Source organism: Microtus oregoni, unplaced genomic scaffold (assembly GCF_018167655.1).
Source record: "Microtus oregoni isolate MIOR12 unplaced genomic scaffold, Mior012 000018F_ref0000195, whole genome shotgun sequence".
NCBI classification, from domain to species: domain Eukaryota; kingdom Metazoa; phylum Chordata; class Mammalia; order Rodentia; family Cricetidae; genus Microtus; species Microtus oregoni.
Genome location: NW_024543077.1, coordinates 5,196,080 through 5,223,815, shown reverse-complemented (window position 1 = coordinate 5,223,815; position 27,736 = coordinate 5,196,080). Strand labels below are relative to the sequence as shown.

Sequence of the window (27,736 nt, the reverse complement as noted above, 5' to 3'; positions counted from 1 at the left end):
ATTGGCAACTCATATATACCTAAGTAACAATGAATCTATAACTTTGATATCCCTATATCTTCATGCATTTTCCTCTGCCAAAAAAAAAAGTATTTTTCTGCTTTGCCACTAAAATGAATTTCCTTTATTCGACAAGCAGAACACAGTGTCACTAAGTGACAAGAAGTTGCCATGCAAAAGGCATCAACAGGAAACATCGGTGAAAATTCCTCAATGGAACAGAACGCGTCCTTGGCCACAATTCAGGTTAGCATTTTCAAAGCCTTCTCCCTCTACTCTGCTGCAAATGTTAATGACCTCACCTCCATACTGGTAAAAAGCGCTTAAGTCACCTCTGCCATTGTTTGATTAGGCTTTCAGAGGAAAGGAACACCGGAGCTACTCTTAATACCGCCTCTCTAGGGCCTAAGGACCCTGATGATCCCTTTAGGATCTACAGCCTCACAATTTACTTCTTGATGATTCTGTTTTTGCTGAAAGAGGTCCACTGGGCACTTGGGCAATGCCAGCTTGTGGAGGGCTAGCGGCAGATGGAAAGCTATCTGCCTGGTGTGCTGTTCCCGCCACATGAGCCGAGAGCCATCCATTCCCTCCATTAAGGAGCTGTCACTCAGCCCACCCAGCTGGAAGACCACTTTTGATAGCCAAGCTGGCTGGTGGCAGACAATTCAGATACAAAGTGCACTTTTAAAGGGACGCTAAAACATCATTTGTAGCAAAATTGAAAATGCATGGCTTCCACCACAGCCAATTTTTTAATGACTGTAATATTTTAAGTGATTATTTTTGCTACTTCAGATTGCTCCTTAGAGAGGAGAAGATTTTTTAATTAAAATTTAGGCAATGCAAACAGATGAGATATGAGGAGCGAAGGAAAGAGAAATAAGATGAATAAAATTAATTAAAATGGCAGTGTTGGCAGAGCCATAAATTAGCCAGTGTCTGGCTGGAAATAAAATATATTGGCATGTGAACTTCCCCGTGAAAAGAGGATGTGGTGTGCGGTGGCTGAAAGTGGACTGGCCATTAGCCTACGTACTGTGTCCTGAAACCTTTTGTATACGTGATATCTCTTATCACAGATTTTCTCCATTCTGGTTCAGTGGTCTTTAAAGTTACAGATTTCACCCCATAAAAATAAAAAAGAAAACCCCCTAATAGGAAGAGAGCCGTTTTTCTCTTGAGACAGAATAGATTTCTGTTATTTTTCGCACGCTCAGTTTCTAGGTAATTTAATGCCAGTTCCAAACCTGGAAACTTGGCCGCGAATGCAGTCCAGGTGCAGGAGGGCTGCCATGCATGCGTTTTCTTCAGTCGGCACAACAGGTCCAGCCAGGGGGAGTGGATTTTGGGGAGCCCAAAGAGTGGGCTTTTTTCTTACTGTTTTCTGGGATCCATTAAACACTCACATTTGAACCGCGCTGTAGTAGGATTTACAGAGATCCCAGTTGATGGTATGTTTTGAGACAAGTGTATAGTTACTTTGTGACAGTATCAGTTCTGAAATGGAAACAGTGACAGACTGGAGCTGGGGCAGCAAGAGGAGGAGTAACAATGCGACACCGTAGGGCAGTTGTTAGCCTTGTCTTTGGTGATCAGCTTCATCTGCAGGGTTAGGTTTTCTTACTTGCCTCCTCTTATTAAGTCCAGATACGCGAGGCATTGAATGGAGGGTTATAGCATAGCCTCACATTAAGTCCAGATACGCTAGGCATTGAATGGAGGGCTATAGCATAGCTTGGCAGGGAAAAGGCAAGTTTCACAATAAAACAGACTTGGCTCCAAAACTCAAAGCCTTTGGACATGTTGGAGCCTTTGCTCTCTCGTCTTTGAAATGGGGATGAAGGACAGATGAGAGGCCACGAGGAATGTGTCTAAAGACAGCAACATTAGGAATCCACAAATACTTATCTCCCTTTTCTTCTGTTCCGCAACTTTAATCATTTGCTTAAGAAAATTTACTTCAAAGAATGCTACCATGCAAGCTATTTTGTTAAGAACTGTAACACACACAAAGATGATGGAAATGCTACTGTACAGAAAAAAATAAACAAACTTTACTTATTGAAGACTGTGTTGACTTAATCAGAGATTTTAAGTATCAGTTTCAATCTCAAACGAAACAAGACGAAACCAAAGGGCACACTAGGTGCTGGGGATTTATCTGTATGGCTACCTTCTGTAGAATTTACCAACATTAGCTGTTCCTAGGTTATTGCTACTCTTGTTACGCTGACCTGGCTCTTGTCCACATTTCACTGATGCTATTCCATGTTAATTGCTAAACAAATAGACCTCACTGGGGGGAGATTGTGAAAAGCACACTTCCACATTTAACCCTTCATCCCCAAAGTGCTCTTATTAGCTTAACAAATTATATTCTGGCGCATTTTATAATGCGTCCCCACCTCTTGGGGGAAGCACAATAATAAGGGCAGCACAATCCAGAAGAAGGGTACCCCAAGTGCAATTAACCAAGCTGGAACGCAGCCAGGAAATCAGGGTTTTCATTCAGACGCCTAATAGAAGAAGACATGGGAACAGGGCTGGCCACGAGTCTGACTGGGCTCAGGTTTATCCTCATTAGAGACTCAGGACACAAGTCCCACAATCACATGCTACACAGTTTGAAGTTCAGCGATGTGCAAAGCGTATTTGGGCCAAGCCAACCTGACCACTTCCTCTTTGTCCTTCTACCTTGTAAGAAAGCGGAGCTGTGAAGTGAGCTCTTGAGCCATTTCCCGGGGTACTGAGACAAACTGGGCGTCTGCATCAGGGGGCCTTGCCCTCCAGGGGATCTGCTCCTCAAAGGCAGGTTTAAAATGATTTCCCTCCTCCTTGGTTTTCCCTTTCACTGCTGTCAAAGACTTTATTTTTCCTCATGGACCTCATCTTTATTAAGGTTTAAAATTTTTCAGCCAAATTCATTTACATTTTTTTTCTTAATTTGAAGATGATTTTTTTTCTCCACTGATGAGCCAGCTATTGTGACAATTAACAGCATTCAAGGGGTGACACCAGACACTGAGAAAGAAGCTACAATTCCAGTTTGGGGCTGGAGATTTGCCTTCTGTTCAATGGAGCAACAAGTTTGTTAAATTCACATAAGAGCAATAAGAAAATTAACAAAATCTCTTCTTCTGATCGAATGGTTCCCTTTAATGGTCTGTTGACTTACCTAAAGGCTGTTGTCTTTATTAGGGCCCTTTGGTGGTTGTTCTACTAGTAAAACTGTCGCCACTACCTTATTATCAAAAGTTGATATGGCAAAGAAGCAAATGGAGGCCGGATGAGAGAAGAGACAGTGGCAGGTCTCTTTTTAAACTTGTAATTTAATGATTCCAAATCCTTGGTGTGAACTTGCAAATTCCAATAAATTGCTTCTTAAAAGACTTTCGTTTTTAAATGCATGTGCTCAAATCCTAGCTATTCCCAAGGGCAGTCATTCTAACAGTCAGTGGCAGTTAGCATCGATTCACTTCTCAACATCTCCTGGCATAAACACATACAAGGGACGATCAAGAACTCTAGGCAATCGGGTAATAAATAGAAAAAGATCAGCAGGAGGGCAATCAGGTTTCTTTAAAATGAGAGGCTCAGGGAACAGCACCTATGTCACGGTGACCTGTTTTTAATCTGCCGGTCAGTTCCAGCATTGACAGAAACCAGTGATTTATGCCCTTGCAAACTCAGGGGAACCCAGATCGCCGAGCAGAGAAAATCACATATAATGGACAGTGATTGAAGCATATGACTTCCTTCTGCTCACCTTTCTCTCTCTCTCTCTCTCTCTCTCTCACACACACACACACACACACATACACACACACACATGCCTGTGTACATGAGTGCACACACACACAGACACACACGCACGACTTATACTTTCAAGATTAAAGTTGTGTCTGTCATCCAAGTTGTGAGTAAACAAACAAAAAGAAACAACTGCCTGACCAATACATATCCATGGCATATAGATTCATTCAGAAATTCTACTTCTAGGGGTTTTATGAAAGAATGGGCAGGTGGTGGCACATGCCTCTAATTCCAGCATTCGGGAGGCAGAGGCTGGCGGATCTCTATGAGTTTGAGGCCAGCCTGGTCTACAAAGCTGGTTCCAGGACAGCCAGGGCTGTTATACAGAGAGACCCTGTCTTGAAAGAAAAAACAAAAAACCAAAACAAAAGAAGGGGAAGAAGAGAAAAAAATTCTGATCCAAGCATAGCTCTTCCTAGCTTACTTATCCCCGATTCTTCTGGGAGTGACTCCTTGACACTGCCAACCCTCTTTGGGCAAAGTAACTATGGCAGCCTCGCGCTGACCTGCAGACTTACAGCAACTACTTTCCTTCGAGCCTAAAATCGAGAATCTTTTCACACTGCTAGAGGCATATTTGAAAAGGTGGGGATAGATGGCCCTGACAAATCTGTGGAGATGTTTCAGGAGCGGGTGGTAGAAACCCTGAGCTGGCAGTGTTTCCGTCTCCCGGTGCTGCTCAGCACTGCCGCAAAGCTGAAGACAGGTCTTCCTGTAGCGACGAGCCTTCATGCCAGGTACCAACACAACTGCGGTTACAATGATCATTTATCAAAGCTACCGTTGTGCACCTATGATTATTTGCATCCATTATTGTCAAGGATCTGCACGGTTTTCGTGACACCGCAAGAACCATTCCTGAGTGTGAGACCCTTACCCAACAGGAGATGCTGGAATCTGATAGTCTTAAAGGGAAGAACCCAAATACTTGGTTCATATCCTTTACTCCTCAGTTAAACCAAAGTCACTCACAGCTGGTGTGTAGGGGTCACCCTGAGATTACGCATTCTCCCTCACCAGGGTGAAGGTGGTGCCTCTGACTCATTCACGTCGTGAATGCCCACAGCGGCCAGACAGAGGCCCATCCTAACCTCCGCACTGATGAACTGATAACCACAACCCACCTTAGAACAGTAGAAACTGACACTAATTCTTTATGCTTCTAGAAAGACATACAGAAGTTAAAATCTTGTTCTGTGAAAGAAGGCAGCATCAGCACCGCCAGCAGAGGAAACAGGTGACTTAATAGCAAGTGGCTTTCAGGCTCTTCCCATGCTCAGTACACGATCTGCTCCCGCGTCGCGGTTGCTAGGGAGGCGGTGCTCTGAGGAGCAGAGGCACCAGTGGATTTACAGGCATTTAAAGCCTCATGCACTTGGTAGTGAACAAAGGCTGCTTCGGGATTTGTGGGAAATGAAAAATAACCATGGTAATTAGAAGCACAATAGAACGTGGTTACACCTTTCCTTTTGTGTGGGGACATCTCCTGGGAGAAGCCTGGAAGATGAGGCGGGCAGGGCTGTGGGCACAAGAGGATGGAGGAGGAACGCGTGTGGCTACCATGGAACCTGTTACCATCTACTTCAGTTTACCAGATCAAAAAACTACAGCAAGGAGCTGAGGGTACGACTCAATAGTGGAGTGCTGTCTCATATACAGGGGGTCCTAGGGTCAAACCTCGCACCACACGACACACAGAAAAACACAAATAACATGAGATGGGGTTCTCCAGGAAAAGCTGTGCTCTTACAGATATGATTCACATTAATTACCAAAGACCCGGAATGTCAGTGTTCTACCTGCCCGAGGAGATTTAAGCTGGTGTTTATAGCTACACTTCCCTGGGTCATGTGGCTCCTTAAGCTGGTTACTGTCTTCTGTTACTTTGCTCTACTTGGGATAAACAATATTTCAGATGAAATAATATGTATTTCCAGAGAAACTGAAACATTTGGAGAAGATGAGAGAAATACTTCTATGAGTGGCAATGACTCATTTTTTTTTCTCTTTCCTTTTGACCCACTACTCTTAACGTCTTAGAGATCAGCAGCTGGACAATTTAGTCATTAATCTGTCTGTAACTACAACTGTTTTACATTTAACATTAGCATTTAAGAGACTTTTGTAGTCATACACACACAAGCACACACATGTATGCACACACATGAGCACACACACATAAACATGCATGTACACACACACACACACACACACACACACACACACACTTTTCTCCCCCTCTCTTAATCATGGGCAACTTTTCTCTTTGACTCAGCTAAAATGTAACTACCTTGGAAACATTTAATAAACATAAAAAACACAAAGTAGTTGGAGCAAACACATGTAATCCTTACAATTAAAGTTCAAAATAAAGTAATATTTACACTCCTCTCATAATCCACAAGGACTGAAATGTTTTCTAAGTAGTTATTGTATTCTGCATTCATCTCTGAGGTCACTAAGGAAAGGGTTCATATTTGACAAATAAATTTCATGTAGTTAAAAAAAACCCTTTATTTTAGAATTCTGGAGTATCTGGTCAAAGAAAAAGTTTCATTGTGAGATATTTCAAATAAAAATTTAAAAAGTAGCCATTCAAATAAGTTAAAATGACAAATTCTTAGATTTGGCTGTGGCATTTACTTCAAATTTTTAAAAGAGTCATCAGAGAAGAACTTCTATCTGGCAGAGGACATAAAGACAGTGAAATAAATCATTACCATGGTGACATTTTTTTCTTAGTAGACCAAGGTCCCTTGGCAATTCCCAGTCATGTGATCAGTAAGCTTATGAGTGGGACAAAAGACCAAAAAGAAAAAAAATTTCTACCGAAAGTTTTAATTTAATTAAATTTTGTACTGAAGCATAAGCCGACTCCATGCATTTCTATCATGAGCGGAACCAAAGTACATGCATTAAGAAACCAAGCTACTAATTAGATTATTATAGTAGCTTGTAACACGAGGAAGACCTGTTTAGTAGAGGGTGTGGGAGTCAGATGAAAACAGTGCTGGAAAAGGGTTCAGTACCTGCTTGCTAGTATAGATAAAGACAGCAGGAAGCCCTCTTCAACACAGTGGCAAGAAGACACAGAATATCGTGACAATGGTTCTCTATGCAGCAGGACTGTGAGGACACTCAGTAAAGCAGTCTAGTGGGATGCTTTTCTGGAATGAGCAGAGGGAATGCCTGCTTCCATGACCAGACACAGGTGCCACCTCAGCACCTGGAGCAGCGGGAATCTTTATATTCTCCTAGTTTCCCTTCTTGGGATCTCACCTATCTAGCACAGGATTGCTTTGCATCAGTAAGTCATAGACAAAAAACAGAAACAGCTGTAACCTGAAATTTCAATTTATTTCCACAAATTAGAGACATGCAGAGGTTTAGTTGATGACCGACTAACATTTTCCGCACTGTTTATCACAGTCTCTCATCAGGCAAGCTTCACGACTGCCATGACCATTTGCCAGTGACGACTGCCAAAACAGCATCTTCCCAGCTTCTGGCCCATCCATGCCTCTGACCTCCTGCCAGCTACCTGCTGCACATCAAGAGTTGTATGTCCAAACTAAAGCCTCCTTTCACGTTCCCGTGAGCCTGTTCCTCCCTGTACTTCTGGTTTCAGCAAATGACACTTTGTCCGTCTCAGCACCTGAACCCTGCCTTCACGTCCACCATCTCTCTGTCTTCTTTATCAGTTCCCAATTCCTCCATTCCCTTGTTACCAAATCATATGTCCACACTTCTCCATCCTGTCTCCCCTAGTCCTGCCCCACAAGATCTCCCACTGAACAACTTATAAGCAGTCTCTTTGGTCTTTCCATGCAACCCTTCATTCGGTGTTCTCTCTTAGAAGAGTGATTTCAAGTGCAAAATGGGATTGGCCCGGATTTAAAGGAGACCAGTGCATATGATATTCAGATAGAGTTCCACAGCCAGCAGATCTTCAAGGTCTTCTCGTTTGTCATACACTGGGATTACTTACCACAAGACTCAAAAACTACTGGAGAACTATTCTGAACTCCATTTAAGGGCTTTTGCTTCTAGACCTTCCTAGTGCTGCGAACCTTCAATACAGTTCCTCACAGGGTGGTGCCCCCAACCATAAAATTATTTTGTTGCTACTTTATAACTGTGATTTAGCTACTGTTATGAATCGTAATGTAAATATCCAATAGGTGACCCCTCCAAAGGGGTTGTGACCTACAGATTGAGAACCACTGATCTGGACTATCTGCTTCAGTGTGGGGCTCCAGCAAGAGAACATCACGGCCTAGAAAACTGAACTAGGAACAACTCTTTCTAAGACTTTTGGAAGCCGTCAGAGTCTATGATCAGAATTCTAGAAGACTTAGTAAGTGTCTACGCATCCTTAGCCTCTTTGACTTCACATACGAAGAGCCAGAGAGGTCTCTTTTATGTAGATATTAATCTTCCATTCACAACAGCTTCATCCTGATGACTGAATGACCTCACAAGGGCTCTGCTTTCTAGCCCAATCTGATAGTATTGCAACACACGAATGTATGGAAGACACAAACACTCCGTTCAAACCTCTGTGTATGTGACCCTCAGTTTCTAGAATCCTGGTCCTCCCCCTACCTGGCTACCTTCCAGCCATCCTGCAGTATCTGCTTGCTTTCTCTACTTTCTGGATAACCTTCCCAAAGTCCCACGCCTGGATTTGATGCCATCTCAGAACTCTAAGCTTCCCCAGAAAATGACAACGAGGCTGTCCTGTATTTACAGTGACATATCTGCTTCCATGAAATGGATAGCCACGAAAAGGGAAGAAATGTATCATCTGCTTTTCATGATGATGTTCTCAGGGTTCAGCCCAATCTGAGTCCTCAAACAATTATAAAATGAACGAAAAAAGAAATTTCTTTTACAAAGTGACATCATACCCTTAAGTGGTAATATATGAGACAGAAGAATGTTAATCAATACCCAGAGTTGTGTTGGGGAAAGTTATCTTGAAATGACTGAGTCAGTGAGCCTTGGGTCTCTAAAGGAAGAAGGGATGAAAGCGTTCAAACCTTGACTGTTGCTCCGGGAAAGAAGAGCCAGTTGCCTGTGTCCACTGGGTCTAGGTTGTCTTCCAGAATGACTTGTCGGTGGGCGGCATTGATGACCAGGATGTTGTCCAAGGCCCAGCAGGCTTCGTACACCTCATCTACACGCAGGCTTTCCTGCTTCCACTGGAACTGCACGTTCTCCCCCTTGGCTTCTTCCGGAAGGTAGAGGATGTGGATGATTGTGCTGACGTTGGAAGGGGCTCTGGGAAGCGTGGCAAGGAGAGGAAGTCAAGCACACAGCTAAGATCATAGTCTCACTATGAACATGCAGTGTTCATCATGCATTCAAAACAGGCTGCTTTCCTACTAAGTGAAAACAGCGTACATATTTAAGGCCTTTGAGTGTTTTATGTTTGACACGAAGAGGGTAGGAAGTGTGTTCAAATAAGCCAGGAAAGGAACAGTGGAAGGAAAAGTGGCACAGGCTGTTAGGATTATGCAAAAAGAATCAAATTGTATCTAGAGGATTTCTGGCACATGCTAGATCATTTATTTAAAAACCACTCACTTGATAAGAAAAAAGTAAAAAACAGAAATTAATATTGATTGTTTGAAATTATGCATTGATTAGAGGTCACTGAAAATGACATGATTAAATATATACATATATATTCTTATATATACATATATATGACAAAGTAGTCTTTATATAATATTTATTTTCTGTCATCAGATGCATTTTTTTTACATCTGATGATTGTATTCACTTATAATTATTCTCAATTGTATCCAGGTCAATCTTTGGAAAAGATAAAATTTAATAGGCTTTTTATATCACATCTATTACGATTTATCTCTTTCTGCTATATAATACAAATTTTATTAATCTTTTCATTCTACAAAAAGAAATATCTGCTGCTCTAAAAACGGTCATTTTAGCTGAGATTAAAAACGGTTTTAAAAGGCAAACTAGTGGTAGGCTGGGCTCCCTATAAATCAGCCGGAAGGGCTGGAGAGAAAGCCGTATTTTTCACCCACCAGTGAAGCATATATATATCTTCAGGCTTGTCAGTGGGGTTATAGATGGTGCACCTCACCTTTGGGGGTAATCAATTCCCTTTTCTTTTACAGTATTTCATGTTTTTTTTTTTTTTTTTTAGCTTCAAAAGGAATTTCAAATGCTGAAGAGAATATACTTTAGTTTCAGGTGGTGGTCAGAAAAACAGTTCACGCTGATCACCAAGGGTAAGGGAGATTTGCATGCATGAGTACGGTGGTTTGCTACCCAGACTAAAGCTGAAAGTGCCATTTCGTGAGAAATATTTAATGTAGTCAGCTGAGTGTGATCTTTATATGTGCGATCAAATGTGTAGTTCCATCATTTATCACGATATAGCTCTTTTCCATCTACAAACACACACGAAAATTTACTTAGGCTATGATATAACATAGTAGAAAAAAAATCTGCAGGGATATAGGTAAAATTTCTATATATGTGCTGGTTTGCTTACACACATTTAGATGCCTAAGTATCCAATATCAATGTATTTTCAAAATTCTACAACTGAGAAGAGATAATATTATCATAAAGTTGGCCCAGCATGATGGAGCTCAGCATGCAGTAACCACCCATAAATTATATCTTATCCAGTCAAAGGGGAGATAATTTATGAAAATATTAGAGTTATCTTTCTTAGTTTCGTTAGACTAGAGCTTAGATATGTGAGTTTTATTTTTTGATATACTTCTAGAAGCCTTGTACAAATTGGTTAGTATTAAAAATTATCCCCCTAATATTTCTTCTGCTTCCCTAAATAGATCATTGTTCTTTTAATATAAATGAAACAGCTGATGGAAAACAAATATCAAAACTGATGGAAAATACTCTACTTAATTTTTTTTTCCAGTTTAAGAACTAACCTAGTCACTATAATCTTTAATACAAGTGTGGAGCTGTGGCCATCAACGCAGCAGCAATGCGCCATTGCTTTCCTTTGTATATTTATTCCTTTAATTAATCATCTGCTTTGAAGTTTATTTCAGGGTTTAAACTCTGCATCATTGGTAAACATGATTCGGGGCTTTGTAACTTCATTAGATTTCTCCAGCATTATGGCGTCCCTTCTATCTGGATATCCTACTTCATTTCCTTATGGGAGAACTCTTGAAATAAGGAAAACACAGGCTATAAAGAGAGGCTTGAGGGACTTTCAAGCTAAGTGCCGGAACTACAGATGAGACACAAGAGGCCTCGCAGCTATGGACCCTGTCACCGTGGACAGGAATGGACGTGGGCAGTCAGTCGCTGGTCATACTCTCAGGTCTGTATCTCAGGCCAAGGTCAGAGCACCTCCTACCTGCCACAGCTGGTGAGGTTATGTGGCAAAGGATGCTCCCTCAGAAGTTATGATCTTAAATGTGCTGCAAGAAGGCATATTAACAGTAGGAAGTTATAAATGAGAAAGATATATCTTGCAACATCTCCCTCAACTAAGACAGACTGTAATAGATACACTCACAACTGGAGAAATGAATACCCAAAGTGTTCTAACCGTGAAAAGAAAGGTCAGGGATGGAGTGAAGCAAACAGAGGAACAGAGTCTCGGATGCAAATACTTTAGCGATAACACACCTAATTTTCTCGAGCTGTATCCAGTCGGCAGTGTTATTCTTGGCATATGACACGGTGATGCTGGGGTCAGAATAGCTAAATCGGCAGGATCCTGACCCTGTAAGCAAGAATAAGAATGAATCTGAAGATCAAAACACAATACAATTGCAGATGATTCTTCTCTATAAATATTTTCAATGCTTTAAAAATATTCGTGTTTATTCCACTATTCCCACTATGTTGAAATTTCTTGTGTTCTGTTATCATAAATGTGATTTAATAAACCATCTTTGGAACAAGAAGGAAGGTGCAAAAGACAAATTTCAGATTTACCTGGAGAATACGAACTATTTAAGTTACAATAAAACACACAGTTCTGTGACAAGAAATATGTCAATTTTCTGAATGATTAATAATGCCATCATTGCTGTTGAAAGTAGATATCAATTGATAGTGATTGCTTTAAATGCTGTATGAGTCGCTGAAGTGGGGAACAAAGTCACCATTCTCTTAATTTATGGGTTATCTCAATAGTGCAGCAGCATAGAAGAAAGCAAAATACTGTAAGAACACTGGTTCCAAAGGGTTACTATTGGAGATGGGGCAGGTGTTCCTTGATTACGGCCTAGCCCTTAATATCTGAGGCAGAGGCAGAACAGTCCATGGTGAATATTTGGTGCTTACTTCTCATTATTATTTTCAGTATTGGAGTATGAGTACCTAAGGAAGTTCTAGAACCGATGATGAATTTGATTCTCCATTTCTAATAAGTTCACATAATAAAGAATGGTCTGAGTGTAATTTCAAAGATCTCAGAAAACCCCAAAACAGCAATGAAGCATTTGCTTCAAGTTGACTGTAACTAATAACAGCAAAATTTCTATATTTCAATAAAAACAAATGAACCAAAAGGAAAAGAAACACTACAATTTGTGTTTAACTTCCATCCATCTGCTAGAAGGCACCGCGTCTCAGCAAACAGCATCTGGCGGTGGTTTTATATTGGCAGCAGTCAGATTTGCCAAGCTTTCGTAGGACTATATTTCATTTCAGCGGTGTCTAGTACAAAACCAGTTAGTCTGGGATTGCCAACGCTGGCAATGAGCTAACAGGCCAAACGGGTGTTTTCTTAGATTTATTCTTACAGCCGAAATGTATGGGAAAAAGGACGAAAGAAGGGAGCATCTAACGAAGGCCACTGGCTACACCGATCTACTAGGAAACCCACCTAATGCCACTGTAGCTGTTGCTAAATTCTACCTGTCATGAGCAGCTGATTAAAATAAACACGAAATTGCGTGGCGGGAAATGGAAGCTGCCAGGATTCATGGGACAAACTTCAGCACGAAGAAGAATGAGGTCTGGCAGAGAACGGTATTTCGGGGAAAGTCCAGACTAGCCTGAAGGTTTAAATGCTATTTGCTTGCTCCTTTTATGTTTTGCGTGTGCCCTGGTGCTTAAAAGTCAATGAGCAGGGTGAATTCTTGAGAAGGGTAGAATAATAACCCAAAAGTTATACACGGAATGCGAAGTCTTGCAAGCTGTTTATAAAGCAAGCATAGAAAGAATGTTGACACAGGCCAGACAGATACCCAAGGCAGCCCGATACAATCACTCTATCAGGTCCCTCACGCTGCTATTTCAGTATTTTGAGGTTAAACTTACGGCATGCCTATGAAACAGAGACACTTGACTCTTGACCATGGCAGGCGACTCACTTTTTTTTTTTTTCAGTCACTGGATCATAAAATTCTCTACTGCCTAAAAGTGAGCCGTTTAATCCCTCTCCGCGTTACCACCGTAAAGGGGTCCTCACCAGCTCTCACGAGACTTCTGTACCGTGTTAGCTCACCCTCCAGCTCCAGCCTCACCTGTGCCCACCTGAGCTCACTTTCTGTCTGTAAGTAATTGACCTCTCCTGTACCCTTGTGTGTAAGGCTCACTGAGTCCCCAGCCTTTCCAGCACGTCTTCAGCAGTACCAAGAAATCAAACGGTACTCTGATGATAACTGCATCAGGCCATCATAAAGGGCTCCAGGGAACCCTTTATGGACAACTGGGAGGCCATGACTTGGTTTCAGGGAAAGCGCTAAGGGGACAGAGATGGGGACTTCCACTAGCGGGAGAATCTTCTGGAGAGGTGTTCATATTTGGAGATCTGCCTCACTCAGAGGCTTTCCTGAGTGGCCCTTATAAGTGGCAGCGGTCCGGCGGAGGACTCACGTCTCATACCCACGCAGAGTGAAGCTGCTAACTGGATACAAACAGTTCTTCACATAAACCCTGCCACAGAGATTTCCGTCACTGTGGTGAAGTTTGTTCTTTCCCACACTCTCTTGGTGGGAGAGAGGAGGAGTGGGTGACTCTTCACGCATTCTTGCATATTCTGGGGCCTAAAGCTACTTTCGACTTCCTGTACCCAGATGTGACATGCAGAGTTATTGCTTTTGTGAGGCTTGGGTACCTGAAATGGGTGCCTCTTTATTTCCCTCTCACATCAAAGATATCAAATTGACAAGTCTGAAATATAAGACCAGATGATAAGTGTCAAATGCAAAATATCCTCATTTGCAGACCCATTGATCCTACACCAGACCACTTTAATGCAATCACCCCCTCTAAAACAACAGTGTAAGAACTTAGCGATTGGGCAATGTAAGGAAGGTCACTGGAAACCATGGTAACAACTATGGTCTCAGAGACAACGTTGTGCTGAAGATGTGTCTGAAGTTCGAAGGTCAGGCACACACCTTTATTCCCAGTACCCAGAAACCAGAGGCAGGTGGGTCTCTTTGAGTTGGAGGCCAGCCTGGTCTATATTGAGATTTCCAGGAGAGACAGCACCAGGCCACACAGTGAGACCTTGTCTCAGAAACACCCACAAAACCTTCAAGCATTTCCTTTGGTTCTTGCCAGACTATGAAAAAGTCTGCCACTTTCATTTTTACTCAAAAGGTTAAAAAATGATAAAGCTTAGAGTCAATAAGCAAAATTAATGAACTTCTCCAATTTGCTGAGGAAGTCTGGGCACCACATAGCGCTGCATATGGTCACCAAGCCCAGCATTTGAGAGAGGACTGTATATTTTATGTAAAGGGATTTTATAAATCCTGTCTAGCTGTCTCAGTTGTCAGCTCTTAATTCTAAATGATGATTATAAGTGATAAAGACAGACAGACAGCAACAGCTGTACACAGTGTTATTGAGCATTGTCACTGTGGTGTCTAGTGACAGATGTTTTACCAACAGGTCACCTCTGATTTAGGACACACCTGTACCGTACTATGATACAAGTCGTCCCTTCCTTTGTGCTAGAAGTGCTGGGTACCACCTTGAACCTGCCCATCAAGAAGCAGCTCTTTACTCTTCACTGAGATGTCCTGAGCTGTGTCTTTGAATCTATGCTATTTAAAAAAACCTGCTTAGCATGGTCAAGTCATGCACAAGAACACTGGGTTGTCTTCACAGCTCCTCAGCACTTAAAGTCCTGTTCCAGACCACAGCCGATAATAGTGTAGGGTTTATATCGAGACAAACAGAACATGTGGATAATAATGCCTTTTCTTAAACACTCGTCTACATTTGCCACATTGCTTCATAAATTCATATTTTCTGCATTTCTCTGGCTATCGGGTGCTACTCTTTTCTAACTGAAACTGTACCTTTTGCCTCGTCTCTCTCCTTACCTTGCCCACCATCTCCACCCTCCGGTTTTGGTAACTGCCATTCTATTTCCTAGAAGACCCAAACTGCATTAATTATTTCTTTTCTCAACACTTATCTCCTTTGGTTCTATTACCTCCTTTTCAGGCCTTTAATGGAATCCATACCATAATGACCCAGTGCGATGGTCAATACTCTGCCAAGTGGACAAGCAGGATCTAGAATTGCCTGGGAAACACACCTCCGGGCGTATCTGAGAGGGAATTTCTGCACCGGGCTTAGGGAAGAGAGAGGACCCACAGCAAATGGGGGTGGCACCATTTCACGAACTGATATTGCTGACATAAAAAGGATAATGTGAATGATGACGCACCGGCGTTCATCTTTGCTCCCGATGGCGGATGTGTCGTAACCAGCCGCCTCACGCCTCTGCTATCACCCTCTCTCTGATGTAACGACCCGTACTTCAGACCATGAGGCAGAACAAACTCTTCATTAAATTGCTCCTGCCAGGTGTTATTTTCATAGCGATGAGAGAAGTAACTGATATAGGTAGGTTTATATCTCCCAAGAGATTGCTACTTAAGAGATCTAAGGGCTACTAGCCATCCCCAGCAGACATTTAATATTTAGTAAATCAAAATTAGAAGCCTTGGTCTCCTCCCGCTTTCTACAGTCCAGTTGCCTCTGCTGAATCTTCTCTAAGTGCGATGTGTAGGGTTAGGAGAGCAGGTAGCTGAATTAGGCTGTCGATCTTACGATCTTTACATTCACATCTCTTTACTGTGTGCCCCCAGGCAAGACACGGCTACTTCTGTGCCCCGATTTCCATTCTTAAAAACCGGGGAAAAGAACGGCAACCCACATCACAGAACGGCCGTGGAGGCTGAGGAGGTGACTCCTGGCATCCAGAGTCATTCTCGGTCCAGACTACGTCACTTCCTAGCCTACTAGTCAACATTTCAAACATTCATTTATTCTAGGAAAAGAAATACCTGATCATATCTGTTCCCGAGAGAAAATTAAATTTAATTACCATTTATCAAAAATCATAGTACATCCCCCCTACAGATTCTGTCTCTGGCTTGTATCACTTCCTGTGGCTGAGTAAATTACTCTGCGAGGTGCTTTGATTTCTTGCTAATATTATGTTAGGCTAATAGAAATCTTTGCTTTGTGGTAGCTGTGATGTTTACAAAGAACAAATTTTGAACAGAAACTATAAAGTAAGAGAAAATCCTAGCTATAGTGTAGGTGGAGGCCATACGTCTTCTTCCAACTCAAGTTGTTCCAGAGGCTCTGTCCACAGGCAGGCCTAGGAGTGAGGGATTTGGGGCTCTGCTCGTTGTTGAATCTTATCAGCCAAGAGCTGTGTTCCTTAACTTTTGTAGAGACAGTTCGGTGCATGAAGAGATTCTGCTTAGCTATGTGTTGGGCAACAATTACGGGAGGTTGGCGAGGCTCCACTTGCAAGTTCTTGACTAATGTGTTTTTTCCCTGCCCTTCAGTGGAAATGCTTTAAGTTCATACACAAAAAATGCTGCTCGGTCCCAGGACATGAACGTGCCTGCTTGTTAATAAGGCAGGCAAACAGATTAGCAACTGAATCTACTTAAAAGAAGAAGAGCAAAGGAGACATGCTAAGATTAGGGCACCAGGACGAATCAGAACAGAGACAAGAGTTCATAAAGTCTATACAGCTCTGGAATTGAGTTAAAATTCAGACTGTACAGCCCTCAGCTGCCAAGATCACATAAAATCTGTTCTGTCCAAATTTTCACAGTACCCACCAAGAAATAAAAATCTGCACCCTAGGAAATGAGCTTTTGTGAACTTCTAGGGGTACGCCATGCATCCCTACTTTTAACTATATGTAATGACCCCCGCTTCTAGGGATACTCTATACATTCCTACTTCTAGGCATATGCTATGACCCCCGCTTCTAGGGGTACGCTATACATCCCTACTTCTAAGTATATGTTATGACCCCCGCTTCTAGGGATACTCTATGCATCCTACTTCTAGGCATATGCTATGCACCCTCACTTCTAGGGATACACTATGACCTCTACTTATAGGCACTATGCTATGACCCGCACTTCATGGCACCATGCTGTGACTCCCCACTTCTAGGTACTCCATTATGCACCTCCATTTCTAGTACTACACTATGTGCCCCCATTTCTAGGCACTATGCTACGCACCCCCACTTTAATCGGCTGCATGACAGCCAATACATGGGAATCAGAACCCACTTCACAATATTCTTGGTACACAAAGCGCCCACTCCTGTTCCCTTTGCTTTTCTTTTACAGCATCTTCCATCACCTGAAGCTGACTCACATGGTCAGAGCACGCTGGGACTGGTTTCTGCGCCTTTATTCCCACTTAGGGTCATGCCTTAATACCGTTACTGCTTCGTTACTGATAAAGAGAGAAAACTGCAAATGCTCCAGCTCCTTAAACACCATCATGGTCATGATCTCAGTCATCTCTAGACATCTAGACAGAGCATGGTAATCTGTTTTAGAAGAGAGACGCTGTGTGGAGGACGTTATCTCCCACGACCTGACCATCTCTCTCCCTTTCTGCTCTCATAGCCACCCAATTCTGGGGACTCTTTCTGTACCCCTCTTTTGCTCCAGTGTCATCTCCTTAGAGGACAGGATCTCTCTTCCGGATCACTGTGATAGCCTCCTAATTGGACTCACAGAACAAATACAAAGGTCAACTTTCCAGAAGTTTTCTTGATGAGTCATTTGCTTTAAAAACTGAGAAGCTACTTAAAAAAGGCTTTATAAATTGCTATATTCTATAAAAAAGAAGCAACATACCAAAAAATTTGCCAACTCATATAATGTGTGTGTGTGTGTGTGTGTGTGTGTGTGTGTGCGCCCAGCGGATAATCTCAGCTGTCAGCCTCAGGAACTGTCTATCTGGTTGCTCTGACAAGGTCTCTCGCTGACCTGGAACTCACCACGTAGGCTAGGGTGGCTATCCAGTGAGGATAGATCCCAAGGATCTGTCTGCTTCCACCTCTCCAGTGTTAGGACGACAAGCACACGGGAACCACCGTGTCTGCTTCTTGGTTTGTTCTGGGGAATCAAACTTCCAAGGTTTTCGTGCTTGGAAGGCAAACACTATATCGACAGAGCCATCTCCCCGGCTTCCAACTCAGATCATTTTAATTATGAGAAAAGTGAGCCAGACAAGGACAACAGCAATAGACATGCTAACGTGGATGAGGAAAAGCCCATGATGCTTCACTTTCCGCAAAAACTGCAGGCAACGAATGAACCCTGAAAGCCAGAGAAATAGTCTTTCTCAGGGAGAGCTCACCAAGTATTTATCGAATACCAAATGGTCAGCCCTCAAAACATACACACATGTGTCATCTTACAGACTGTCCTCATGCATTTAGGAATACTGCCAAAACCCCCCATATAACAATTGATAGGAAAATAGGCCATGGATTTGAAAAAGAACAGGTGTGCGGGGTTAATGGAAGGGTTTGGGAAAAGGGAAGGGTGAAATGATATATTATCAAAACTGAAAGAAAGAACTTTAAAAAGATATTAACCTGGTATGATATTGACATCAAAATTAAGCATCAGGTTTCAGGATAATTGCACTTATAGCCCTAATAAATGACCTCTAATTGTACTTGAAAATCTACCACCGAGCTACATTCCAGCTCCACATCACTGTAACTCTGTCTCTCTCATTCTCTCTGTCTCTCTTTTTCTTTCTTTTTTTCTTCTATTTTTGTTTTTTGAGACAGGGTTTCTCTGTAGCTATGAAGTCTGTCCTGGAACTCCCTCTGTAGACCAGCCTGGCCTCAAACTCACAGAGATACAGCTGTCTCTGCTTCCCGAGTGTTGAGATTAAAGGCATGCATCACCACCGCTGGGCCACTGTAATTCTAAAAAAGTATTTATAGTAAACTTGGTCTGAATCACTTCACTCAGTTAAAAGTTGTATCTAAAATTAACTTATCCCTGGTCCTATGCAAACAGTATTGTCCCTTTATAATTGAGAAGAAATGGACAAGTAATTCTCTGCCTTTCTGCCTCTGTTAATGGAAGCCAGGTCACAAGCCAGGTCACAATCATTTAATCAGTGAGTCAGCAAACTATAAAAAAATAAGTACTACTGTCAGGGCTCTACTGTGTGGATTCAGAATTCTACACTCTTTTCCAGTCTTGTTTTTCTTGACTTCAGTTGTCATTCAGGCAAAGCAGACCCCAGACCAGCCTTTCTCCTCGAAGGGGTCAAGCAGTCTTTGCTAATCACATTTACACAGGTTCTGTCACAGCCAGAGATCTGTAGGGATGGCTCCTACCCAGGCCATACCTCCTGCCTTTATGTGGTCTTTATATGATTCTCCCCCATCACTCGCTGACCCCGGATGAGATTCTCCCCCATCACTCGCTGACCCCGGATGAGATTCTCCCCCATCACTCGCTGACCCCGGATGAGATTCTCCCCCATCACTCGCTGACCCCGGATGAGATTCTCCCCCATCACTTGCTGACCCTGGATGAGATTCTCCCCCATCACTCGCTGACCCCGGATGAGATTTTCCCCATCACTCGCTGACCCCGGATGAGATTCTCCCCCATCACTCGCTGACCCCGGATGAGATTCTCCCCCATCACTTGCTGACCCCGGATGAGATTTTCCCCATCACTCGCTGACCCCGGATGAGATTCTCCCCCATCACTCGCTGACCCCGGATGAGATTCTCCCCCATCACTCGCTGAGCCTGGATGAGATTCTCCCCCATCACTCGCTGACCCCGGATGAGATTCTCCCCCATCACTTGCTGACCCTGGATGAGATTTTCCCCATCACTCGCTGACCCCGGATGAGATTCTCCCCCATCACTCGCTGACCCCGGATGAGATTCTCCCCCATCACTCGCTGAGCCTGGATGAAATTCTCCCCCATCACTTGCTGACCCGGATGAGATTCTCCCCCATCACTCGCTGACCCCGGATGAGATTCTCCCCATCACTTGCTGACCCCAGATTTAATTTCCTCATCACACTGCAGCACCATCGACTCTAGGGAGCTCCTCTTTCTGCAGCACAGGGAACAGAGCTGCACAGCCTGTCTACCAGAATGGAGCCGGGAACTCTTGGGGGCACCAGGGCGCACATTGACGTCTTTTGAGCGTATACCGAGACGATCTGTTTCCGACGGCGCATGAATCGCCAATGTTGCATCTCTGTTCTTGTATTAACATTGTCCTTTGGTGACACACATCAAGAACTGGTAAAATAAAGATACAGCAGCTAGTTGCAACATTTCTAGCGCAGGTCACGGTAACTAAGAGAGTCAACATAGTAACAGTGTTTCCTGACAAGATGTGTTCCTGGCTAACTTGTGGCTCATTCTTCACACCCTGCTCTACGATGTTAAAACACAGCAGCAGAAGATTTAAGCAATCAAGAAGACGAACACTTTTCTTCTCCGAAGTGTTGCCAGGGGCAGACTTACACAAGGGTGGGTAGAGGGTCCATTTGGCACGGATGTCCCCTCCCCATGCTTTGACACCACCGTCAACATTTGTGTGTCTCTGCATATGCGCTAGAAAGTCTCATGCTGTGAAATATTCTGAGTGTCAAAAAAGATGCTCGGCTTCGAAACCTATGTGAGTGTGCGGCACTTCCTAGGAACCAGAGCACAAAACGCAGCAGCGTACAGGGGTCTTCATGGTTCCTGCGGATAACTGTGATGCAGGCGATAGCAGGGAACAAAACCAAGTGTCTTAAAGATGCAAAGGAGACTTCAAAGGAAAAACAGAGGCAACGAGCAGGAGAATCAAGGGAGGCAAAACAGCTGATCAGAATGTGAATACAGACAGATGAGTTAATGCAGCATCTGTACTTACAGTGTTTAATTCTAACGCGGTTAGCATGGACAGAAATGCATTCACCATTAAGCTGACTTGTATGTACTGGCCCCTCCCAAGGCCCTTCAGGGGGCTCTAGCAATGTGCTGCATGGTAGTGTTTTAAAATATCTGCTATCTCCAGTCTTGCTGCCCCCCTGGGCAGTCAGTGGTGACGGCAACCGTGACTGCATCGGGAATGTAGGTTAGAAGGAACTGATTTGAGGACACATTTATTGTGGGTTGTTCTGACTTTCTTCTGTAGTTTGCATCTATCTTAGACCATAGTTCTTTCCAGTCTGAAAAGAACCACCAGAAACTCCTACAGCTCACTATGCTGACGCACACAGCACCATGACTCAAAGACACCGATGATGCATTGGTTAATGAATGATGTCAATTCAAATATTCGTTTAAGATGAGTCACTGCACAGAGGAAGTTAAAAATGTCCTGAAATCCAAATGAGACCTTTTTTTCTGCGTAATAACTGTGCTCCACCTTTAAATGACATCATTTGAAAACAGTCGGTATGGTTAATTCATTAAGCATCAAACCCCAGAGACAGAATCACCTCTCTGTGCTCTTGATAGAAAACATTACAAAATTGTTTGTTATATAATAAGATGTAAAAGCATGCAGCCAATGGACGTGAATCAACATTATAAGGTCACCAAAAGTTATCAAAGAGGTTTTACTTCTTGATTTTGTATTATCTTTAGAACTGTCAGTTTTCAAAAATCCGAAACCAGTTGCAATTTTAATTCTAAACAAGCAATCATGCTTGCACCTGATTTTAATTCTAAGGGTTTACATTTTTTTTCCTTAGAGACACTCTTGCCATGCCCCTCCAAACTTCAATTTAACTATACAAACGGCAAATCCCTTCTGCTGAGAACAAACTCAGCATTTTTCCCTGGGTTTCATGACTGTCCAAGAGCCCGAGTAGCAGAGGACACTAAACCACATCCCCGACTTTATCTTCTACTTTTCCGGGCACACACACGTCGGTGATGAATGTGTTTTAACACTAGGAAGGGAATGGGGGTGCGTGGCTGGATCTAGTTACCCGGGAATGTGGAGAATCAGCACTGTAGTTTTTTGATTGATTGTTTGATTGATTAATTTTGAGACAGGATCTCCATGTGTAGTTCTGGTTCTCCTAGAACTCACTGAGATCTACCTGCCTCTGCTTCCCAAGTGTTAGGATTAAAGGTGTGCACCACTATGCCTGGCTGTGCAGATACTTCAAAACAACATGTTGTGTATGGCAAATGCATCTAATTCTATTTGCCAATTTAAAATAAATAGGTATACAAAACTGTTCTGAAGGACGAAAAAGAAAATTCTTTTCTCTATTACTGAATTAAAATATTCTGATAAGGAAATGGATCACATTACCATTGGGTTGGGATTAAATAAACTACCATTAAGCAGTTGTTTGCTGACATAGGAAATACTCAGTTTTGGAGTTGAACTTGAATATGATCTTAAGAGGTCTAGAAGTTCAATACAAGCTAAAGAGACCCAGCAGTTCCCAGAACCTGCTCACTGGAGTGCTTCTGTGCTGATCTGGTCCATTGGGGATTGCACAGTGCTGTTATAGAGCTGACATTCTCAAGAATACACCAGCACATGAGCAAATAGCAATTACAAGCGTGAATCAAGTATAGCCCATTTGAAGGATGCCACAGGACTGCTCGCTGGGCAATAGTTTATACACCTCTTCCTGTACACACATGGGGAAGACTGTAGCTGTCTGCTAGAGCCAGGAGCTTTAAAGATTCATGAAAACCCCTCCCATTTCTTTCTATCTGTCTTGGCAGCTGACATAAACAACCTTTTCAAGCCTTTGGCCTACCCTCAAGGCCATCGAAAGACAGGAATATTAGTAACCTCTCGTGAACACTGATGAGTTACTCCTTTTCTGGAAGGACAGCTACATGGGTTCTTAATCCCAAGAGGTTTAGTGGATAATAGATTTCAAGTAGTTTATTTATTAAATCTGAGGATCTCAGAAAGGAAATACGGTGCATATACCATATGATATGCCACACCTTAAGCAGAGCTGGCACAATACCTTCTTATCAATCACATTAACATCTCTACAGCGAAATGTGTGCATATTCACTTAAGTAGCAGAAACAAACGCTATAAATAAGTTTAAGTCACTCAAGTCAAGTCTTGCTGGCAAACAAATTCAGGTCACGCCAGGCTTGCCAACACATATACTGAAAAACAAACCTGGCTCGTATTTTTTCCTGTAGTTTTCTTTTTTTCATAATATGAAATTGCAGATTAGGGATTGTGAGCTTGTATCTTTGGCAGCTCTCTCTATTTCTCTTCCCTTTTATAGCAAGAGGATAAATCAATTGGCATTTTGTCTCTCAAGGCCTGGGTAGTTTTTTCTTTTTCTTTTTTTTCTTTCTTTCTTTCTTTTTTTTTTTTTTTTAACAGGGTTATGTCCTTTTCCAGTAATCCCAGGACTTTCCAAAGAAGAAAATCAGATCAGAGCAGGACACAATAGAAGGAGCTATTGTCCTCTTGGGGACTGGTAGCGAGAGCCGACAGCAGCCTCCTCCCCGCCAAAGTTCTGCTTTAAAAAACAATCTGCCTTTTAAAATGCAGCCCAGGGCCCCAGAAGGAGGAGAGGACCCGTCTCACAGGAGTGATAGATGGCCAAGAACACCGGCAGAAATCACGCCTCTAGATAACGTAGCAGGGTCATAAACACTGCGGGCTCAAGGAGCCTCTGAACAGGGCCCTCAGAGGGCTCTCGTGGCTTAAGAGCCATGCTGCCATCACTCACGCCTCAGCCTCTGAGATGAGCAGGCTCTTGGTGCAGCGTGTAAATCACTGCATTAGATAGAAAAACATCATCAAGTCATGGAACGCCACGCAGTCTGGCTGCTCAGGGCTCCTTGCTAAGATCGGAGCAAATCTAGGCAGGATCAACATGCCCCTTTGTCTTTCAAGATGGGGTGATGGAGGAGCTTCTTTAAGGAAAGCTTTAGAGGGCTGGGCAACATCGTCCCAGGAGTGACCCTACCACCCTAAGCCATAGTCATCAGTGAACAGACTTGTCTCACTCTAAATTGAAATCGGAAGAGGTGAAGGGCAACCTGAACCTATCGGTGAAATAATTATGTTTTTTTTAAAAGCTATGAGTGATTTTTAAAAAATGATTCACTGAGGTAGGGAATACCATCATGGTACCCGCAAGACATTAAAGAAAATAGTAAGAGCTTCCTGTTACTCTGTGATCTTTTTTTTCAGAAAACAATTCTGCCCAGTGAAGAGGACCACTAGGTCATGACCCACTTTCACCAAGACAAACCACTAGGTCACGACCCACTTTCGATAGTGGCTTGAGGGTGTGCGGCTCTTTTGCTGGAGGCGGCTGGGCATCTTCACTGATCCTTTGATAATAACAGTGTAGAAAACGGGGGAGGTCTCAGCGTTGTGTGCCACAAACACAAGCTGAGGCAAGAGAGTCAGTGTGTCTCTACGATAGGTGTGGCAGTACAATGAAGAAAACAGGGAGAGGACCAACAGGGAGGCAGGCACCAAGGCGGGGGACAGCTGCTCATCTTATTTCCTGTGGTCACTGTCCGTCTGCCGCAAACTGGAAGAGGTCCCCCTAATGAGGGTTCAGACGGGAAGATGACTAAGGGACGAGACATGAAGAAGTCACACGCTGTCACTTTTCTTTGCACAGATCCCTGTTCGCTGACAGATCTGACCCCAAGCAGGAATCGTTGCTCCGTGGTATCATCATTTAAAAAATAAACAAACAGCAGATGGAAAATACTTGCTCTGAAAACATCGTTTTTTTCCACGTTTGGGAGATTTAAAAGAAGCATGTTTTTTTATACCTGCAGAATAGTTTTGAGGTGTCATTAATTTAAATAGTCTACTTTGTTTTCTCTTAGTCCTTAATATCTGTTTGGGTGAATGCTTGAAAAGGATCTTCTTGTGTGCACTAATCCTGTCTATAATATTATAATGCTTCCTCCGTTATAAATATAAGTCATAAGCATATCTGTGCTTACAAATTATAAACATGCCATTTTCCCCAGGGGTGTTTTTAGTGTGCAAATCTCAATGTGGACAATAAACCCAAGATTTCCATGCTTGATAGTTATTAATTGATAACTCAGTGCTGACCAAATATTATGGACATGTTCATTTCTCTACATTGGCAACTTCTATCAATAAAATGTTTTATCAAATTCATTAACTTTGGTTGCTCTGCTTTACCCAAACTGAGTTCATTTGTTCTCGACAGGTCCAAGAGTTATCCAGGATGTGCCTTTGTATAGAATGGAACAATTTTTAAATAAAGTTATTATCTGTGGTGTCCTTTCAGTAGCAATTCCCTTCTATGTTATTTGGCACCTAGAAGCCCCAGGACACTTCCTTCTGGGCTGCCACAAAACATGATCGGATAGGGTACGCATTCCTCCCTGCTCAGTTTTTCACCCATGAACCAAAGCATAGCCTCTTTGACCCCAGCCCCTGAGCTTCACAAGGCATAAGCTTTGCATGCATGGAAACATCAAGTGCCCTGCATCAAGGAACAGCCATGCAGTGGAGGGTGTACAACACCAGCAGACGTGTGTCTGCCGCTAAGAGTATGCCTGCTGGAAACTAGGTAGACCGTTGGCTCAGCCAAGGACCATCTTCCTTCGGCAGCCGTTCTTTTATAGATATACATAAGTCACGGTCTGAGAATCCCGTAAAACGGTCCTTAAGACAAAACTCCCATCTTTCCTGGTCTATTTACCCACTTGCATTGAAATGTTACATCCATTCCATGATATCCTGTGATAGTTCATATGCAGTAAGATAATAGGAATAATAAAAACAATTCACTGGAGTGGTATTGGACAAGAGGCTATATCACCACTACAGAAAACTTAATTATATTTTACATCATTTATAAATGATGTAAATTGTATCAATATGTAACATCATAATAGCGTAGGTTTTGTAGAGTAGGAGAAGAACAAAACAACGTGAAAACTAAGAAATATTAAGCTGTTCTGCAAATGACAATAATTTAGGTTTAAAACTGGGGTCATAGTATAGTTACAGCTTGTAGGTTAATACTTGTAGACTTGACATATTAATATACTACTCCTGTAGTAACAGTGGGTTAGTTTGGTATAAAAACAAATGAACCAGTGCTCCTAGTACTCTGTAAAGACAGAAATAAAACTCTGGGTGTAAGACCAGTGATTCCAGGCGCAGTATATCATAGACAGCAAACTCCCGAAGAGCTCCCTCTGTGATAGAAGGCCCTTTATCAAGTGCCCTTCATTAGTCAACAAGAAACTGGACGTTACTGGTTCACACTGAGATCTGTATTGTTCATAGAGTTCCCTCAGCCTATTCCATTGCTACAGAAGTCAGAAACGGGTGTGATCCTGAGCACAGACGTGGAGCACCACGAAGCCACTTTCCACAGCTGTGTATTAAACTCAACTTAGTTCACCTGTGTCTAAAGCCACACAGAGATGCACATTCCTCAGTCCTGGAGGATTATCTAGCAATGAAGGGTAAAAGCAGATGTGCAGAACTGTCACTCAAAGCAGAGTGAAGCAGATACCACCAAAGGAATTCAGAGGACCTGACGGTCTAGCGCCTGATATCAGGCTAGGGCAGCAGAATGAGTGTTCGGAGAGGGGTACTGGGGAGGATACTGTCTATCCTAATGACCGACTTCTCATTCTACATCTACTTATGAACTCCCTCTGTGAAGAAAGACCCCGATTAATGTTAGCAGAATTCAGTTATGAGTTAATTACTGATATTTAAGTGCCACTGGGTGGGTGGCAAAGTGAATATTGCAAGTGAAAGGGCAGAAGGACATATCTTTACTTTCCAACAGGTATTCTAATGTATATGAAGGTCATCTTTCATTTAGTTACTGGTTTTAGAAATTAGAAATAAATCTAAAAATTTCCCAGAAGCTTATACTTAAGAGTATTTTTTACTGTAGCACTTAAGCTGATAAAATAGTCTCTTCTAAAAATACCATTTGATTCTTTGGTGTGAAAAGGATTCGAAAAATATATCTTAAAATGAATCATGTATGTTTGTAACTTAAACTTGATTTTTAAGACATATGTGTCATACAGAAGCACGGGCCACTCCTGTGATGATAGGCAGGATATCCTCAGTCAAAATCTGCTCCACACAGTTATTAATTTCAGATATATAGATGTATTCTATATATAGATATTTAGGTTTTGTGTATTGACATGGAAATTAAGCCCCAAACACATAATTTTAATATAATTTGTAGCTAAGAATTCTATAATCAAACAAAACATGTATTGAACTTCATGAAGTATAGCACTAAATAAATTTTGCCATCAAAATTTTCTAAAATTCCATATTTTATTTATATTTGTTTTGAGTACCATTGGTACGACACAGATTTGCATGTTTCAGATGAGGTTTCACTATTTAATAATAACTTTTTGAAGATCTTAGCAAGGATAGCAATTCTTGCAAAGCACAAGACTCTAGTCTGAAATATAGTCTATAATTTTAGTAAATTCATTGAGGGTATGAGCAGTGATTCACACAGAGCTACGGAGGGCTCAATTTCTCCTCCCTCTGAATTACCTGCTCTAAGAGAGCTGAGAAAATTTATCTACTGAATCAAGTTCTGAGTAATTAAGAAGTTTATGAATTGGGCTCGAGGGAAAAATGAACAGTTTC

General features: G+C 42.4%; 1 protein-coding gene across 1 annotated transcript in view; it reads right to left on the bottom strand.

Moving 5' to 3' along the window:
- Reln (reelin) overlaps window positions 1-27,736 on the bottom strand; it is a 445,074-nt gene that overhangs the window by 179,421 nt on the left and 237,917 nt on the right. The window contains exons 9-10 of the mRNA XM_041668128.1: window positions 11,470-11,566; window positions 8,859-9,099 (exon numbers count right to left, since the gene is read on the bottom strand). Coding sequence (XP_041524062.1) covers window positions 8,859-9,099; window positions 11,470-11,566 — 338 coding nt within the window. The remainder of the gene's footprint in view (window positions 1-8,858; window positions 9,100-11,469; window positions 11,567-27,736) is intronic.